The 18,753-nt window shown below is 42.6% G+C and overlaps 1 protein-coding gene across 2 annotated transcripts in view; it reads left to right on the forward strand.

Moving 5' to 3' along the window:
- Positions 1-18,753, forward strand: part of LRBA (LPS responsive beige-like anchor protein) — an 805,540-nt gene that overhangs the window by 14,294 nt on the left and 772,493 nt on the right. For both annotated transcript variants that reach the window (XM_075347936.1, XM_075347944.1), the window contains exons 4-8: positions 1,630-1,756; positions 4,425-4,544; positions 7,275-7,421; positions 13,310-13,507; positions 16,173-16,306. In XM_075347936.1, the coding sequence (XP_075204051.1) occupies positions 1,630-1,756; positions 4,425-4,544; positions 7,275-7,421; positions 13,310-13,507; positions 16,173-16,306 (726 nt within the window). The remainder of the gene's footprint in view (positions 1-1,629; positions 1,757-4,424; positions 4,545-7,274; positions 7,422-13,309; positions 13,508-16,172; positions 16,307-18,753) is intronic.

The following is an 18,753-nucleotide window of genomic DNA, read 5'->3' on the forward strand; positions in this document are numbered from 1 at the left end:
AATGGAAGTGGTGTCTAGGTATAGTAAGGTAGCCATGCGCTACGCAATGAAACCACCTATTGCGCCACCTGGTGGAAAACAACGGAGTTAGCATTTTTATCTCGAAATCAGAATGAGATGGAGAAAAAAAAGTGAATTACAAAGTTGTAGGGCATCATCAATTCAATACGAATCGACACCTTGCATACAGAAATTCTATGATTAGAATGTGTAAAACTCACAAGGCTGTGGACATGAAGCGATACCTCATTGAGACCTTCCTACAAGTCATTGGGTATGGTGGCTGCGTGGAGTGGCCTCCACACTCACCTGACTTGACCCCATTGGACTTTTCTGTGAGGTCACATCAAACATCAGGTGTATGCGACCCCTCCACCAACATTGCAGGACCTACGACGACGTATCATAGATGCTTGTGCAAATGTGTCTCCTACCATATTGCACAACGTGCAGCAAGATACAGCATGCTGTCCAGAGTCCAGATGTGCATTGCAGCTGACGGTGGCCACTTTGAGCATCAAAGTTAAATGAGCGCCATATGCGTGACCAGCATTCAATGTTTTGGGGGGGGTCATGGGTTTCATATCATAGCATTTCTGTATAGAAGGTGTCGTTTCGTATTGAATTGATGATGCCCTACAATTTTTTTTTTATTCACTTTTTTTCCTCTATCTCGTTCCGTTTTAGAGATAAAAATGCTAACTCCGTTGTTTTCCACCAGGTGGCGCTATAGGTGGTTTCATTGCGTAGTGCATGGCTACTTTACTATACCTAGACACCACTTCTATGCCTATAGCTGCCGCCGTTCTCAAGTTAATGGCGGTGGACACACTGCATAGTAAATTGATTAGGTTGTGAAAGCCGTACCATTAAGCCCCACCGTATTTAAAATGTGGCAAAAGCGGCTTAAAAAAAGGCGCAAAATTTTGCAACACACAATGTACAACTTTTTCATGAGAAAACTGTCGCCATTCATACGTCTTATTCAGCGCTTTTTGAAGAGTTCAATAAGACGTGGTGACATGAGATTACAGGTCTAACACACAAGGAAAGATCCGTTTGATCACTTTTTTTTTTTTTTTTTTTTTTTTTTTTTCTTGTGGCATTCGTTGACATTTTAGAGCCAAATTCTTCAGAATGGTGCATGCAGGATCAAGAATTTTATGCACAATCATTGCTTTTTATTTTTTAATTTTTTTTCACCTATTTTAGATTAAAAAAATAAAATAAAAAATAAGGCATGATCTGTTTACACGTTGCACACAGATCTTACACTTTCGTATAAATTTCTGACCTACAAAAAATGGCTATGGTAGGAAGGGATTGGAGAATATTTGCACAAATCTTGCGCCTCTTTAAAAAGTTGTAAATGATGAATCCGTCGCTAACATCGGGTTTAGAAAAACCACACCCACAATAGCAGGCGGAGGGGGAAAAAAAAGAGGTGAAGCAGCAGCTGGACTTCAAAATAAGCCCAACTTTAAAGAAGACTTTGGCACAAAATAGACACCGTAAAACAGGAAAAAAATAAATAGGCTTAAATGAATTCTGAAAAGTTTGGTGTGCTGTTAAAATGTGATGTGCTTTATAATAACTACTAATATACACATTTGTATTATTTTTCTTCAGCTTTAGAACAAACAAAGGACTTGGTTATTCTGCTCATTTTGTTGGCGGTTGCTTAATAATCACATCCATAAAGTCCAAAGGAAAAGGTTTCCAGCACTGCGTGAAGTACGATTTCAAGCCTCAGAAGGTGTGACGTGTGGTGATTATGTTGTTGTTGTTATTAGTATTATTTTTTCGTTTTTTGTTTTTTTTTATGTGCCTGTCTGTTTAGATTTTGGTTTCCTATCTCATTGCTGCTGATATTAGGACTAGGAGCGCCGCTGCCTTCAGTGTATGCAATGGGAAATGATCCTACAATGATGGTAGATGGTGGGGAGATAGGAATCTGGACTTTCCATATTCAGTATATCTGATCCTTTTATTTCTCTTAGGTAGAAGCCATTGTCTACTTTGCCTGGCAGAAGCAAAAGCCTCATTCTAATGAGAGCTCATGCACGCTTCAGCATGCACATGTATGCATTGTCATCTAATGTGTATGACCAGTTTTAAAGGGTTGTCCCCCCCCCACCCCCCCATAAAGGGGTTTTCCTGGTAAATAAAACAAACTGCTGTTTAATCACCCTTCCAAGGACCAGCATTGAGTCTCCATTGCTGATTCTGGTATCAGTTATTGTCTGCAGCGCTGATGTCACGTTATCATTCCTGCAGCCAATCATCTTTAAGTAGATGGCACAAGCCTCTGAGCTCACTGTTTGGCTGCAGCACTGTTGAGCTTACTGTTTGACTGCAGCGCTGTTGCGCTTACTGTTTTGCTGCAGCGCTGTTGAGCTTACTGTTTGGCTGCAGCGCTGTTGAGCTCACTGGCTGCAGTGCTGTTGAGCTCCTTGTTTGGCTGCAGCGCTGTTGTCTTGACATCAGTTCTGCAGATAATAATGGACACCGGGTGGTGACTCGACGCTGGACAGTTTCTTTTTGAAAAAAACTGCTCTTGAGGACTGTGGTTCTAGGATATGCCATCATCTATGCATTGTGATTGTCCCACCTCCACTAATATTAGTTGTGAGGCGAGTCCACATTTCCACTCCACCACTACCTCTTCCTATAATGCTTTTTCTGTCCTGTGTCACTTCTAGCTGTTGGGAACTGTTTATTTTTTTGTAAATGGATCCGTGGCTGTGAGCGGTCCTGTGCAGAGGACAAGCTGAACATACCCTTCATTCTGTGACTCATGGGGGTCCCAGAGAGTAGAGCCCCAGCAGTCATTAAGTGATGGGAAATTCCAGCTATGCCACGAATTGCTGAGAAGGGAATAAACCTTTCAGCAGTGTTCTCTCTGATCTATTATGTGCACACAGTGCTTTCTAATAATTCATGCATTTTGCAAAATTGCCTTTTAGGAAACTTATTACCGTATTTTTCGCTTTATAAGACGCACCTGATTATAAGACGCATTCCCAAATTTGGTGAAGGAATAGAGAATTTTTTAATAAATGGGGTCCGTCTTATAATGCCAGTGTCCGTCTAACAAATAATATAGGGTATATGTCCCTCATAGCCCCCTCATCCTAAAATTAGCCCCCTTAATCTGGATATGGCCACCTTATATTGAACACGTCCCCCAGTGATGCCACATTGCCACTGTGGCAGGCAGACAGGGCCACTGTGGCAGGCAGACAGGGCCACTGTGGCAGGCAGACAGGGCCACTGTGGCAGGCAGACAGGGCCACTGTGGCAGGCAGACAGGGCCACTGTGGCAGGCAGACAGGGCCACTGTGGCAGGCAGACAGGGCCACTGTGGCAGGCAGACAGGGCCACTGTGGCAGGCAGACAGGGCCACTGTGGCAGGCAGACAGGGCCACTGTGGCAGGCAGACAGGGCCACTGTGGCAGGCACACATCACCCTCTGTTACATATCGCCCCCATGTTGCTGCTTTTAGTATATTAAACTCTTTACCTTCTGCAGCACAGTCCTGTCTCGTGTGTCCCTCCTCGGGGTTGAGCTCCTCCTGTACTTCCTACTTCCTAGTTCTAGTGGAGGTCATGTGATCGGGACAGCAGAGAGAGATATCTCTGCATGCCTAATCCCAGCCAGCAGGAGGGAGACCGGGCAGACGCTGGAGGAGGTGAGTAAAGAGTTTATTATTTTACTATGGGCAGCACGGGAGGCCATATATAACACAGGGGGAGGGGGGATCCTGTGCAATTGCAATCAAAGGTAAGCACAGGCAGATAATATGCACAGCACCCCCAGCCCATCAGCGTGATGCAGTTTCAGCACCACGCTTCTGATGGACAGCGGCTGTGCATATTATATGAGCGGGAGCAGGAGATCAAACGCTGCCGCTCCCAGCCCCAAGCAGTCCCCAGCACCGCTCCAGAGCTGCCCGCACCTCCACTGGACTGTGTGTGTGTGTGTGTGTGTGTGTGTGTGTGTGTGTGTTATATATATATATATATATATATATATATATATATATATATACACCCCCTCCCGTATATTCGGATTATAAGACACACCCCCTACTTTCCCCCAAAATTTGGGGGAACAAAAGTGCGTCTTATAAAGCGAAAAATACGGTAATTGTTTTGCAATGTCCATTACTGTATACAAATCAAGCTTATGAGCTTATGGTATTGTAGGACACCCCTTAATAAACCCAGTGGTGTTCAGTATACCTGGCTTGTCTACTTATTACTTCATTATATATATATATATAATATATTCTGTGTATGTATACAATATATGTGTGTATACTGTGATACTGTGTGTATGTATGTATGTACAGTATGTGGGTATAATTATTTATCAGTAACAATTGTGCTACATATTGATGTATGTTCCTTTTTCTTTTCAGTGGTACATGGTGTCACTTGTTCACATTTACAATAGGTGGAAGAACAGCGAGCTGCGATGCTTCGTCAATGGGGAGCTGGCTTCATATGGAGAGATCACCTGGTTTGTCAATACCAGTGACGTGAGTTGGTTGCCTGATTCCAGTTTCATGGTGCAGAGCAGACATATTAAGGTCTTCATAGTGTGCAGATTTGTACATTCCACTACACAGACTTATAGATATATAGATATCTCATATATTATATCTGTATATATATATATATATATATATATATATATATATATATATATATATATATATATATATATATATATATATATATTATATAATTTTTTTTTTTTTTAAAACATGAACTTTATTGATACAAAAACTAAAAACACTAAAACCAAAACACACTCAATAATAGAAATGGGACAAGAGACTTATCTCCCACACCCACATCCACACACACACACACTACTATAAGCAGTCCAGTATGCAATATCATAAATGTCAAATAATGACACAACATGGACATGTACAAAATATATATAAGGGCTATGCATGCCTGGACACAGGGAATAAATATGCAAACACGTACACAAAATTCAACTGTACAAACCATGTGTACTTACAAGGGATTGTACCATATAAATACAATCAAAGAATATAATGGAAAATATGAATACCAATGTGACCAAGCATAGTCACAGGAGAATAGAGAATATACTCGGCACCTAGTAAAGGGGCCAAGTCAATTACATAGTGAAACATGAGACCCGAGGGGACCTATGACCAAATGGTCATACTAGTATGGCCAGGTAATCTTCCCATGTATAATACACGGACCAAAGAGAGCCCTGCATACAGAGGAGCATAGAGGACAATCGTGGGGGGCAAAGGAAAGTCCCGAAGGTGATGCCCACGCGTATCGCCGTAGAGAGCGGCTTCTTCAGGGAAAGTGTGTGAGGACTGCAAACAATAAAGGATATATATACATGTGTATACAATAAGCATAACATATATCACCTGTGCGTGTAGTGGACCGTGGTCCAGACCAGCTGCAATGGGAGGGAATCACGTTTGTAGCCACCAATTGGTTACATTGGTATATTTGAATTACATTAATATGAATTTCATAAGTGTGTCAGATTTATATGGCCTCAACTAAAAAGCAGGGAGGGGAGGGCAGAAGACAGACACTGTGTGTTCTTCTGATGATTGCTGAAAGGGGGGAGAAAAGGCGCAAATAGGGTTTTACCCGGTATTAACCGTGTAAGGATGTAGAAAGATACACTCACCTGGAGCGGTTGTGCCAGTCACAACCCCTTGTAAAGCATATGAGTGTCCGCGTGGTTCCAGCAGCAGCCCCGTGAAGACTTAGTGAAAAAAAGACATATATATATATATCTTTTTCCCTGAAGAAGGAGACGGCTTATGTCTCTGAAACGCGTTGGATGCTGTAATAAAGAAAGAGTTTTTCAATATAAACTACATCCTGGCAACAGTGGTTTCTTAGCGCGGCTAAAACCCGATTCTCACATATATATATATATATATATATGTCTTTTTTTCACTTCTTCTGATGATTGACAGATCAAGCCAGTGTCAATGTACTGTAGTGATGTTGGCCTGAGCTGTGAGCTCTCCCATGCTGCAAGCATGGGCATTTTTGCCTCTGTAGTATCAAAGGTGTGCAGAGGCATTGATGATGGGATCCAGGGATCTGATCAGCTTAAGAGCAGGTTAAGAACTTGCTTTGCTCTCCTTACCTAGGAAATTGGCCACCGCTGGTTGCAGAGGTGGCTGGTTATTTAGGCAACATGCAATATTTTAGAAAATACTTCTGTAGAATAAAACTCTTCTCACTTCTGATTCTTCTGTGGACAAGTCTAAGGCTGCTTTCAGCTCAAAAACCTATGCAATGGATGTGGCGAAAAAAACGGATCCGTTGCATAGGTTTTTCCATGCGGCCCGTCAGTTTTTTGACGGATGCGGCTTAATACTGAGCATGCACAGTACAAAAAACTCATCCGGCGGCCCTAGCCTTGCATTGTGAATCGCCGCACAAAAAACGTGCCAGGCAACGTTCCATCCAGCCACCGCATGGGCTAAATATGCTGCATCCGGCAAAAAACGGACGCAACGCAAGGCCATGTGGCACAATACGGCGCTAATGCAAGTCTATGCAGGAAAAAACGCAACCGGCGGCAAAAAAAAACATGTTGCGTTTTTTTTGCAGAGCGCCGTATTGTGCTGCACGGCAAAAACCGGATGTGTGAAAGCAGCCTAAGATATAAAGATGTACCATTGTTGGTTCAGTGTCAAAAATAATACAAAAGTCACACTGTCTGCTGCACTTGTGTGTCAGATTTTTGGTGAAGAGAATTAATGTCTGTATCACTACTTGTCCAACAGAACATGGCATGTAATGAGGTCACACCAATCCACCCCAAGAATTGCTGCGCAATGTTGGAGGAACACAGCTGTCTGAGCTTCAGAGCAGAACTTACAAGCTCTATTGAAAAGGGCTTGTAAATGCTGCACTCCATACATAGGAGACTGAGCCCCCTTGATAGACTGCAGCAGTGGAGATTAACCTAGGCAACAAGCTGTAAACAGATTAGAAAGCCCTATGTTCTTGAGAAGGGAGAGGTTTTTTGTAATAAGGAAATTTCCAAATTGCTTGTATTTAAACAACTGGGGAATACCCGTTACCATCCACCCCACCCCCGAGATCCGTTTTGTGGGGCTGTTTAGTCTTTTTTTTCATTTGCTTAAATATAGTTTCTTGAGATCATTCTTGGTATGTTCAAGTATTGTTTTCGTTTTTACGTTTTTTGTCTTTTTTTTTTTTTTTTTCCCCATCAGACTTTCGACAAGTGTTTCTTGGGTTCATCTGAAACAGCGGATGCAAACAGGGTCTTTTGTGGGCAAATGGCTGCCGTCTATCTCTTCAGTGAAGCCCTCAATGCAGCTCAGATATTTGCAATATACCAGCTTGGGCCTTCATACAAGGTAATGTTTTTAATGAAGCATTCAGTTTGGGGATATGTGACATTGTTGGGGGTGTGGGTATTCTGGCAGCCATAGAGGGTCGTCACTAAGGCTGTTTATAATCAAAACTCACATTTATTTTGTGCAAAATAACACAAAATCTATAGTCCACGAAATTCGTAGTTAAGTTGCAGCTACATTTTGTCTCCAGTAACTCCGCCATTAACTCACACACTGAACTGATCAAGTCCAACATATTCTCTCCCACCTGTCCTTAAAGGGGTTTTCTCCCAGACAAAGTTGACTTTAATCAATAGATATTGTAATATAATAAGTTCCTCAATTGGATGTTTTTTTTTTGTTTGTTTTTTTAAATACCATATTTTTCGCTTTATAAGATGCACCTGATTATAAGACGCACCCCCAAATTTGGTGAAGGAAGAGACCTTTTTTTTTTTTTTTTTTTTTTTTTAATGTTAAATAGGGTCCATCTTATAATGCTAGTGTCCGTCTAACAAATCATATCGGGTATATGTCCCTCATAGCCCCCCTTCCTAAAATTAGCCCCCCTTAATCTGGATATGGCCCCCTTATATTGAATATAGCCCCCTTGTGCTGGGATACATCCCCCTGTGCTGCCCATGGCCCCTATAGACCTCCCCTGTGTTTGATATGGCCCCCATACTGCTGCCCATGGCCCCTATAGATGGCACACCTCCCCTGTGTTTGATATGGCCCCCATGCTGCTGCCCATAATAAAATAAAACACTCTTTCCTTACCTTCTCAGCGCTGTAATCCCTGTGTCTCCCTCAGTGGGGTTGAGCTTCGGCTTCCTCCACTTTCTGGTTCTTGTTGCCGGTCATGTGATCGGCACGGCAAAGTGATATCATCTCTGCGTGCCTTATCACAGACAGCAGCAGCAGGAGACTGGGAGATCAGCGCTGGAGGTAAGTAAAGCTTTTTTTTATTTTTCTATGGCCAGCAGTATGGGGACCATATCTAACACTGGGGATCATGTGCGATCAAAAGAGGGCACAGGCAGATATAATATGCCCCCCCCTGCCCATCAGCGCGATGCGGTTTTAGCACCATCGTGATGGACAGCGGCTGTGCATATTATATGAGCGGGAACAGGAGATCTAACGCTACCGCCTGCAGCTTTCACCTGCCCCCAGCACCGCTCCAGAGCGGACCCTGCAGTATGTCTGTATGTATGTATGTATGTATAGATAGAGATATATAGATATATATAGATATGTGTGTGTGTGTGTATATATATATTATAATATATTACACCCCCCCGTATATTCGGTTGATAAGACGCACCCCCTACTTTTCCCCCAAAATTTGGGGGAACAAAAGTGCATCTTTATAAAGCGAAAAATACGGTAAATGTTCCTGTGCTGAAAACTTTTATATGTGTCCCTGCTGTGTACTGTGTAATGGCAGTGTCTGACCGTACAGGGACATGGTCTGATTATACCACAGCTCCTGGGCAGGGGAGGACTCAGAAAAAGTATAGACATTACAGCGCGGGATAACTAATAATTCTTTCTTTGAGGTAAAACATTTTATGTTTTTGTCATTTCCATGTTTTCAATCTGCTGTTATCCCATGCTGTAATGTCTTTATACTTTCTTTTGTCTCCTCCCCGGCCCATGAGCTCTGGTATGATCAGACCTCTTCCCTGTACGGTCAGACACGGCCATTACACAGTACAAAGCAGAGACAGACATAGACGATTATCTCAGCACAGGAACATTTTAGTATTTATTTATTTTTTTAATTTTGCATCAGATTGTGGAAGTCATTATTCCAAGATCTACCAATTGAACTGAACTTTTTAAATGTGACTTGTTCTTGGGAAAACCCCTCTAAATACACTATTCCATTACCCAGACTCATAGTCTTAAAGGCATATACACTTAATTAAAATGTAAAAAAAAAAAAAAATAATAAAAAATTGAAACATTATAAGCCTATGTTCACATGTGCAGTAATTATCCATTAGAACGGATCCAGCAGCAATCCTTTAGCAAAAAAAGTTGGGCAAACACAAAATTTTTTTTTTTCAATTTGCTCGTTTTGATAAAATTGATTTTTGCAGAATCGTTGTTTAACATGGGAGTCTATTTAAGGCCTGCGCCACACATCCGTGCCTCCGGCACGTGTTTGTCATTTTTTACACGTACCGGCGGCACGGAGACACTTTAACCAATGCTACCCTATTGTAGCAGGCACACACACGTAAAACCACACGAACGTGTGTCCGTGTGCGTTTGTACGTGTGTGCGTTTTTGAAAGCGCTGACATGTCCGTTTTTTCACCGGCAGCACGGGTGTCACACGGCCCGCACCCGCACCACACGGGTGTAGTGTGGATGCGGTCCCGTGTGACACGCGCCGGAGAAAACACACATGTCATTGAAAAAAAAACAAAACATTAACTCACCTTCTCCAGCCCTCCTGTCTCTGCCGCTGCTGCCTCTTGCTGCCGACCGCCGCTCATTAATCTCATAGAATATTCACTTCACTGCCTGGCAGCAGCAGCAGCGGGGAGACGGGAGGGCTGGAGACCGAGGATCAGCACCACGGACAGCAGCGCGGACATCAGGAAGGACCAGGTGAGTATAATAATTACCGGTTCTACGTGTGCTATCGCGGATAGCACACGTAGAACACACGTGTCACGCACGTACCAGAGACACGTACTTACCTGCACGCAACACGCAGGGAAAATACGTGTCTCTCGGCACGTGCGTGAATTTCACGTGAGTGTGGCAGAGGCCTAAAACTGAGGGGAAGGTTTTTGGCCGGCAGGTGAAGAGAGAAAACAAATGCATGAGCCACTAATAAACCATTCAACCCTCTCCCCAACAGGCATGATCCAGTGCTTTTTGTTACTGCAGCGGTTTAGAGGCATCTTAATGAGTGAAAAGGGTTTTCTTGTTCTAAACTTTTTAGAAGTGTACCGTTTTTTGTTTGGCAAAGTGCTCCTGATGATTGACCGTTCACAACAGCGGCATGGTTGTGCTGCTAGCATTAACTGTGCGCTCTCCGTTACCGCAGGGATAGGCAGCTTCATGTCTGTGTCTTCGGAGGAGTGTGTAGGGACACTAGAAGGGAATCCATCACCAGGTTTTTGCTCCCCCATCTGAGAGCCGCATAATGTAGGGACAGAGACCCTGATTCCAGCCATGTCAGTTACTGAGTGGTTTGTTGTAATTTTAATAAAATTAATGTTTTCTATGCTGCAGATCTAGCAGTTATACAGAGCTCACAAATATGCTGGACTACCTGGCAGCACGTAAAGTAGTCCTCTAATGATGATCTCCTACTGATTAAACAGTGATTTTATCAAAACTACAGAAAGCAGCCCAGTAAGTGACACATTGTTGGAATCAGGATCTCTTCCCCAACGTTAGGCTGCTCTCACATTAGGTGGCAAAAACCTGGTGAGACATTCCCTTTCAACCTTTTAAGCTTAAGACGATTTGGACAGTTTCAGAAAAGCACTTACAAGCTCCGTAACAAAGTTTGCAAGCTCTGTGCTTTTTGATCGGTTAGCCACCTGCTGAGGTTACCTGGGAAACAAGCAGTAAACAAAATGTGAAAATTCCTTCATACTCTGCATCAGCAGGGATCTCTTTTTGGTGGCCTACCACAGCCGAGTGACAATCCATAACATGTTTAGACTAGGAATACCATGAGACCTCAATAATCTTTTCTTAGGCTATGTGCGCACTAGGCCGTTTTACCCGCGGATTTACCCGTGGTTTTGCTGCAGAAATTTCTTAAGAAATGTTTGTAATCTTACTGCAGACATTTCCCAGCAAAACCTATGGGGAAAAAAATAGCTGTGCGCAAGCTGTGTTTTTTTTCTCAAGAAAATTCTTTTGTGAAGATTTTCTTGAGAAAATTTCTTGAGAAAATGTGCATGTCACTTCTTTTCCGCAGGTACCTGCGGTATACCCCCGGTATTTCACTCCATTCACTGTAATGTAATCGCGAAATACCGGGGGTATACCGCAGGTAGCAAATAATGTGCGGTATACCCCCGGTATAGCCGTGATTTACCTGCGGTAACGCTCATCGCTGCCTGCGGTTTTGCAGGAAGTGATGTCATTATGACAGAAGAGGAAGCGGAGCAGAGTAAACACAGACGTCACACTCCCTGGACGCCGCACAGAAGCACTTCCGTGTGACGTCCGGCGGGTGCCCGTGCAGTCTGTGTCCCGCTCCGGCCCCGCGGCTGCCTGCCCTGCAGTGTGTCAGTGTCTGCCCGCAGTATCAGCAGCTTGTCACGCTGAAGCGCTGGCAGACACTGACACCCTGCAGTGCGTGCAGCCGCGGGGATGCCGATCGCTGCTGTCAGGAGGTGCAATGAGATCATTACCTGCTGTGACGATCTCCTGCCTCCTGACAGCACTGCTGTCTATGCCCGTCTCGCGAGCGGCCAGAGACTGTCACTAGCTGTGACGTCACGGGCTCTCGCGATACTGCTGACAACGCGGCGGGCATAGAAGGCATTGACAGAGCTGATGGCAGGACTGCAGGAGATTATCACAGCAGGTAATGATCTCATCTAACCTCCTGACAGCAGCACTTGTCATGCCCTACAGTGACCTGGGCTGACCCATTGATGTTAGCTCAGGTCACTGCATTGCTCTCCCAGCCAATGTTGAACATTCTGTTCTTCATGGACTTGGAACATTGACTATGGTATGGATCGCCGTGGGACCCCCCCCTCCTTATTGGATTACGCCGGACCAGGATTTGATTGTTCTTGTCAATAAATTGGTGAAAGGGGGAGTGTTTTGTTTTTTTTTTTTTTTCAAATAAAACTTTTTTTGTTGTCTATTTTTATATTTCTTACTGACTTGGTTGGTGATGTCAGGTATCTGATAGACGCCTGACATCACGAACCCCAGGGCTTGATGCCAGGTGACATTACACATCTGGCATCAACCCCATATATTACCCCGTTTGCCACCGCACCAGGGCAACGGGATGAGTTGGGGCGAAGCGCCAGGATTGGCACGTCTAATGGATGCGCCACTTCTGGGGCGGCTGCAGCCTGCTATTTTTAGGCTGGGCAGTGTCCGATAACAGTGGACCTCCCTAGTCTGAGAATATCCGACCCCAGTTGTCCGCTTTACCTTGGCTGGTGATCCAATTTGGGGGGGACACCACGTTTTTTGTTTTAAATTATTTAATGTAAAATAACAGCGTGGGGTGCCCTCTGTTTTGGACCAGCCAAGGTTAAGCTGCCAGCTGTGGTTTGCAGGCTGCAGCCGTCTGCTTTACCCTAACTAGCTACAAAAATAGGGGGAACCCCATGTCATTTTTTTTTTTTTTTATAAATTTATTTATTTTTTGGCTAAATACAAGGCTAGGCACCCTTTAGTGCCACATGAAAGTCACTAAAGGGTGCCAGCTTAGAATATGCAGGGGGGTGGAACATTATATAGGTCTTTCTCATCTATCTATCTATCTATCCATCTATCCATCTTTCCCTCTATCCATTATCTGTCTATCTATCGATTATTTATCTATGTATCTATCTGTATTATTTATTTCTGGTCGGCATAAAAAAACGCAGGGACCAACCTGCGGAACAACCGTGGCAAAAACGCATGCGTTTTTCCCGCGGATTTGGTGCGGGTTTTTACCGCAGGTGCGGTAATCTTCAACTCCCAGAAGTTTCTCATGAAATTTTCTTGAGAAAAATCACTTTTCTAGTGCGCACATAGCCTTATACTTGAATTTTTTTACAATTTAAAGGCAGATGTAATTTATTTGATTTCCATATGTGATCTGTAATATCCAGTTCATTAATATCTGCACACTGCTGCTTACTTAAGTAACATTAGTCACTGTTCTGAAATCCTATTTTTATGCTTTTCCAGGGCACATTCAAATTCAAGGCGGAAAGTGACCTCTTTCTTGCAGAACATCACAAGTTGCTGCTGTATGATGGCAAGCTGTCTAGTTCAATTGCATTCACATACAACCCAAGAGCTACAGACGCTCAGCTCTGCCTGGAATCTTCTCCCAAAGATAACTCCTCTATATTTGTCCATTCTCCCCACGCCTTGATGCTCCAGGTAGTGTTTCTTGGGATGCTGACTTATTCCGGCTATAACTGCTCGTGCATGTCATCACATAGCGTCATTTGCTCTAACACTTGGTCCATAGACCAACCACTGATTCACTTATGTGTATGTACACAATGGAATAATTTATTTAATAGAACTACAAAAATAATTATTGTACAAGAAATATATGTATTACATTATAAACTCTAGCACTTGCTGAATGATATTATCAAGGAAACAGACACATTATACATAATACCAGTCAAAAGTTTGGATACACCTTTTCACGCAATATTTTTATTTGTTCTTAATGGAATGTGCACATTGTAGATTTAGACTGAAGACCGCAAAACCAGAAAGGGGCACAAGAAACTTATGAAACAAAGCTGCATGTAGGTTATACCTTAGGTTTGTCCTTTTACTCTGACTGCTTTATACATCTTTTGCATTCTCTCAAGCAATTTGAATGGTTCTTCTTAGAAAATGGCACGAACCACTCAACTAAGTAAGAATATGATTTTTCCAGCATAATTTTAGGATCTGAAGATCAGTTAGTCTGAAAAACTGCTAGAACGTTGGTTTTCATGACTGCATTTGAGGATACATTCAATCACTATGATGAAACAAAGTCTCATGAACACAGTCAGGTAAACAAGAGTGCAGAGGATAAGGTCATCAAGGTTACCAACCTCAGAAACTGACATTTCCTCTGATAACAATCCTCACATTTGCTGCACAGACATAAGTTATCAGAAACCTCTCTATCGGCTGTCCAAAGGAGACTGAGAAGCATGCCTGTATGGTTAAATTTTTGAAAAGAAACCACTACTTAGAACGTCAAGCAAGGAGAGACTTGTTTGGGCAAAGTAACACAAGCACTGGACTTTAGATCAGTAAATATCTGTGGTGTAGTCTGCTGAGTCAAAATTTGAGATTTTTGGTCTTTGTAAGACATAGATAATGTTTTCTACATAGGAGGTCTCCACTGTGGAGCGTGGAGTATGTCTGATTGTGCTTTGCTAGGAGAAAAAAGGTTTGGTACTGTTGGCCACATAAAAAAATATTGATTACTCGTCGTGGGAGAAACAAAATAATAATCTTGTATTTGATACATTTTAATAGCTCACAAAAAATGATTTTACAAAGCAAGCTTTTGAGGCTACTTGGGTCTCATCACGCATGGTAGGAACTACTATTAGTACTACCAGGAACCCTGTTGGTGATTTTATTCCAAATTCAATGCACTTTTGCAAAGAATTTGCTGCCATATCATGCTGCAATGAGGTTCTATCTCGTCTGGTTTGCATTTAGTGGAATCATCATTTGGGTTGCAATAGAACTATGAACCAAAGCACAACTTCAGGTTATGTAAGGGCTGTATAACCAAGGACGACAGGGCCTTGGAGTGTTGCATCAGATGACATGGCCTCCACAATCACACAACTGCACATAGAGGTCTACAATAGCCCTCAGCCCAGTAGACCACTGCGCAACCAGCTCTGTCCTCACCTATTGTACCATCACCCATTCCCTGTAGACTGTGAGCCCTCGCGGGCAGGGTCCTCTCTCCTCATATACCAGTCTGTCTTGTACTGTTAATGATTGTTGTACGTATACCCTCTTTCACTTGTAAAGCGCCATGGAATAAATGGCGCTATAATAATAAATAATAATAATAATAATAGAGGTAACATTTGGTTAGGTACCCATGCTCACAAGCAGGTTTTAACCACATATAGAGGTAACATTTGGTTAGGGATCCCATAAATAAGAGATTACCGTGAAGTTGGTTATGGGGCAGTAATGAATTGATCAATACATTAGCTAAATATCCCTTTTTTTTTTTTTTTTTTTTTTAAATAATTCTCAGCAGTTATGCAATGTCACATTATTTTTTTTTTCAATTTTTCATATGGCTAGTTGTAGTTTTCATTCCTTATGTATCCTAAAGCAGTTATGCTTGTTCATATTTCTCTGAATTTGGTGTGCTGCTTTCACTTCATATCGATGTATTTTTTGACTAGCACCCTGTTCACATTTACAATGGTGTTCCAGCAGTCTTATTGATTGTTATCCACAATCACACCTGACCTCTACCCAATTTAGATGGGTTGGGAAGAGTTGGACCACAGAGTGAAGGCAAAGCGGCAAACATTTACTCAGCATTTCGGGATACTCCTTCAAGACTGTTAGAAACCCATTTCAGTAGACTAGCTAATAAAACTGCTTGATAGAATTCCAAGGGATACTTTCATTCTTGGGTTAAACAAATATCCTGATTCACACATGTTTCTTTACTCTTTGTTTACAACTGTGTTCCTTAATAGATTTGCTGCCTTCAGTCTGAATCTACAATGTGCAGCCTAACCAAAACAAGGAAAGATACTGTAAGATCAGGTGTATAGACATGTTTACTCACAACTGTCCTATTAAGATTATGATTTATCTTGCAGTTATATAAAGTTTGGTGTAGTTTGACTTGATTTTAACCTGGTGTATCTTTGCTGGACTTCTGCTGTGTTATCCCATTTTGGTGCTGTCTGATCTGAATGTTTTGGTTCTGATTATATGTTGTTCTGATATAGCTATCCAGGAGTACTTTTTGCATGTATGCATTTTGTTTTTACATTTTCTGTGCTCAGGCATAACTTTTTATTTTATATTCCCTTTCAAGGATGTGAAGGCTGTTATTACACATTCGATTCAAAGTGCAATGCACTCTATCGGAGGGGTGCAGGTTCTCTTCCCTCTTTTTGCTCAGCTGGACTATAAGCAATACGGGTCTGATCACGTTGATACTACTGTCTGGTAAGAACTCTTGAGTTTTATGTTTTCTTTTCTTGATCGTGGATAACATTTTGGCCATTATGTTTGTGTTTGAAAAGGAAAAGAAGATAAAGTAGAAAGTATGTCGAGGGGCAGTCATACGGAACACCACTGATGCAACCACAGTGAGGTGGAAAATCGCAGCTGCAATGAGCCCATGGGTTTTCTATATTTTGTTTCATAAAGGGATAGGATATGTTTACAAGGAAACAGCGGTGGGTTCAAAAGGAAAATGTGAAAATAGGAGAACCCGTGGGTGATCTAAAAACGTGAAAGGTGTCATTACAGTATATTCAGAAAAAGGTGTGAATACTATTGTCGGGGACCATTGCCTGGACATATGAGGTATCACCGCCTCCAGTACTTATGGCTGTACCTTTTTACCGCCACTGCAGTCACAAGCGAAGGCTACTTTCACACTTAATTTTTTTTCAAATCCGACAGGTCCGTCGTTGCGACTGAACGACGGATCCATCGTTTTTTTAGTGGTCAACGGTCACAACGGATGAGTTATTTCACAGGATTCCGTTCACTGGAATCCTGTGAAAAAACTAATCCGTCGCGTCCGTTACATCCATTGTGTGTCCATTTTACGACATTTGGTTGTTGTTGTTGGTTGTTTGTTGATCCGCTTGTTTTTGGGACAAGACAAGTTTTTGGGGGTTTTTTTTGGGCTCCTTTGAAAGCAAATGTTTTTTCTGACACCAACCCTTTTTTGAAATATATTCGCCATTTTTTGAGGTATGTGGACGACATATTCATAGTGTGGGCTGGCACTGAGGTCCTTTTTGCAGATTTCGTGTCTTATCTTAACACCTGTAACACTATGAATATGTCCTTTACTTCCTCATATGGTGGCGATACTCTCAATTTTTTAGATATTGAGGTTTCTATCAAGGAGGGCGATATTTGTACAAGGTTGTTCAGAAAGCCGACGGCATCTAATTCCCTTCTTCATTATCAAAGTGCTCACCCACTCCACATTAAGACGGGTTTGCCCTACAGCCAATTCCTGAGAGTACGTAGAGCAAACAGTTCAGAGGAATCTTTTTTTCAACAATCTCAGGAGTTGAAGATTAGATTGCATCAAAGAGGTTACCCAAAAAAACTGATTGATTCAGCCTGTGAGAGAGCTAGATCAGACGGCGCCACGTCTGTCCGAAAAAACCGCACCAGAAAATGTGTTGACAATTTGGGTAGGTTTGTCTTTAATTTCAAATTTGGACCTCTGGAGCATGCCATTAGAACTGCTCTTTGCAGAAATTGGCACATCTTGAGGAATGATCCGGCTTTATCCGATAGGACAATGTCCAATCCTTTGGTATCGTTCAGACGATGCGGCAATTTGCGGGACAGACTTGTGAGGAACAGACTTACCAATTCGACAACCTGGCTAGACAAATGCTGCCCACCAGGGAATTACCGGTGCGGTCAGTGTCGTTTTTGCAGCCAGCATTTAAAAGGTCGCTCCGTACAAGTCGGCCCGCACTTGCACACTGTCCATCAATTCATTTCGTGTAAAACCAAGTTTGTGGTCTATGTAGTGCTCTGCCCTTGTGGCAGGTTCTACATAGGCAAGACTATAAGATGCTTATATGTGCGATTCAGGGAACATTACAGTTCGATAACATCAGGGAAAGGTTCCCCCAGATTAATTTCCCATATCCAGGATTGTCATGATGGTGACCCCGATGTTTTGCTTTTTGCCGGCCTTAAAAAGGTCTCCCTCCCTTTGAAGGGGGGCGACCTGCACAAATTGTTGCTACAAGAGGAGGCTAGGTTGATTATTAATTATGGGGCACAGGGCCCCCAAGGGTTAAACGATCGTGTGGATCTATCTGTGTTCCTATGATAGTTCTGCCTGTCTATCACCCATTGCTTCATTTTATTTAAGTGTGTTCTTTTATATGTTTAAATTTGTTGGAAATTCATGCATGGAAATGGATACATGTATTTTATATGCATACACAAATCTCCTATTTGTTTTTATGTGGTCTGGGGCAATCTGTGAGCACTCCTTTAAAAGGGGTGTAGCCGTAGCTCCACATGTGGACCTGTGGAAGCCCAATTTGGGCGAAACAGCTGTCGTCCATTCTTGAGGAGCCAGCTCACAGTGTGTCTCCAGCCCTCCACTCTGCACGTGTTTGAATAAAGATATCCTTCACAGCGGATTGAGTGCGGTCTCTTTCTACTCTCACGCTTCATCAATCACCACCTCCAGTACTTATGGCTGTACCTTTTTTACCGCCACTGCAGTCACAAGCGAAGGCTACTTTCACACTTAATTTTTTTTCAAATCCGACAGGTCCGTCGTTGCGACTGAACGACGGATCCATCGTTTTTTTAGTGGTCAACGGTCACAACGGATAAGTTATTTCACAGGATTCCGTTCACTGGAATCCTGTGAAAAAACTAATCCGTCGCGTCCG

The sequence above is a fragment of the Anomaloglossus baeobatrachus genome, chromosome 1, assembly GCF_048569485.1.
Source record: "Anomaloglossus baeobatrachus isolate aAnoBae1 chromosome 1, aAnoBae1.hap1, whole genome shotgun sequence".
Classification (NCBI taxonomy): Eukaryota; Metazoa; Chordata; class Amphibia; order Anura; family Aromobatidae; genus Anomaloglossus; species Anomaloglossus baeobatrachus.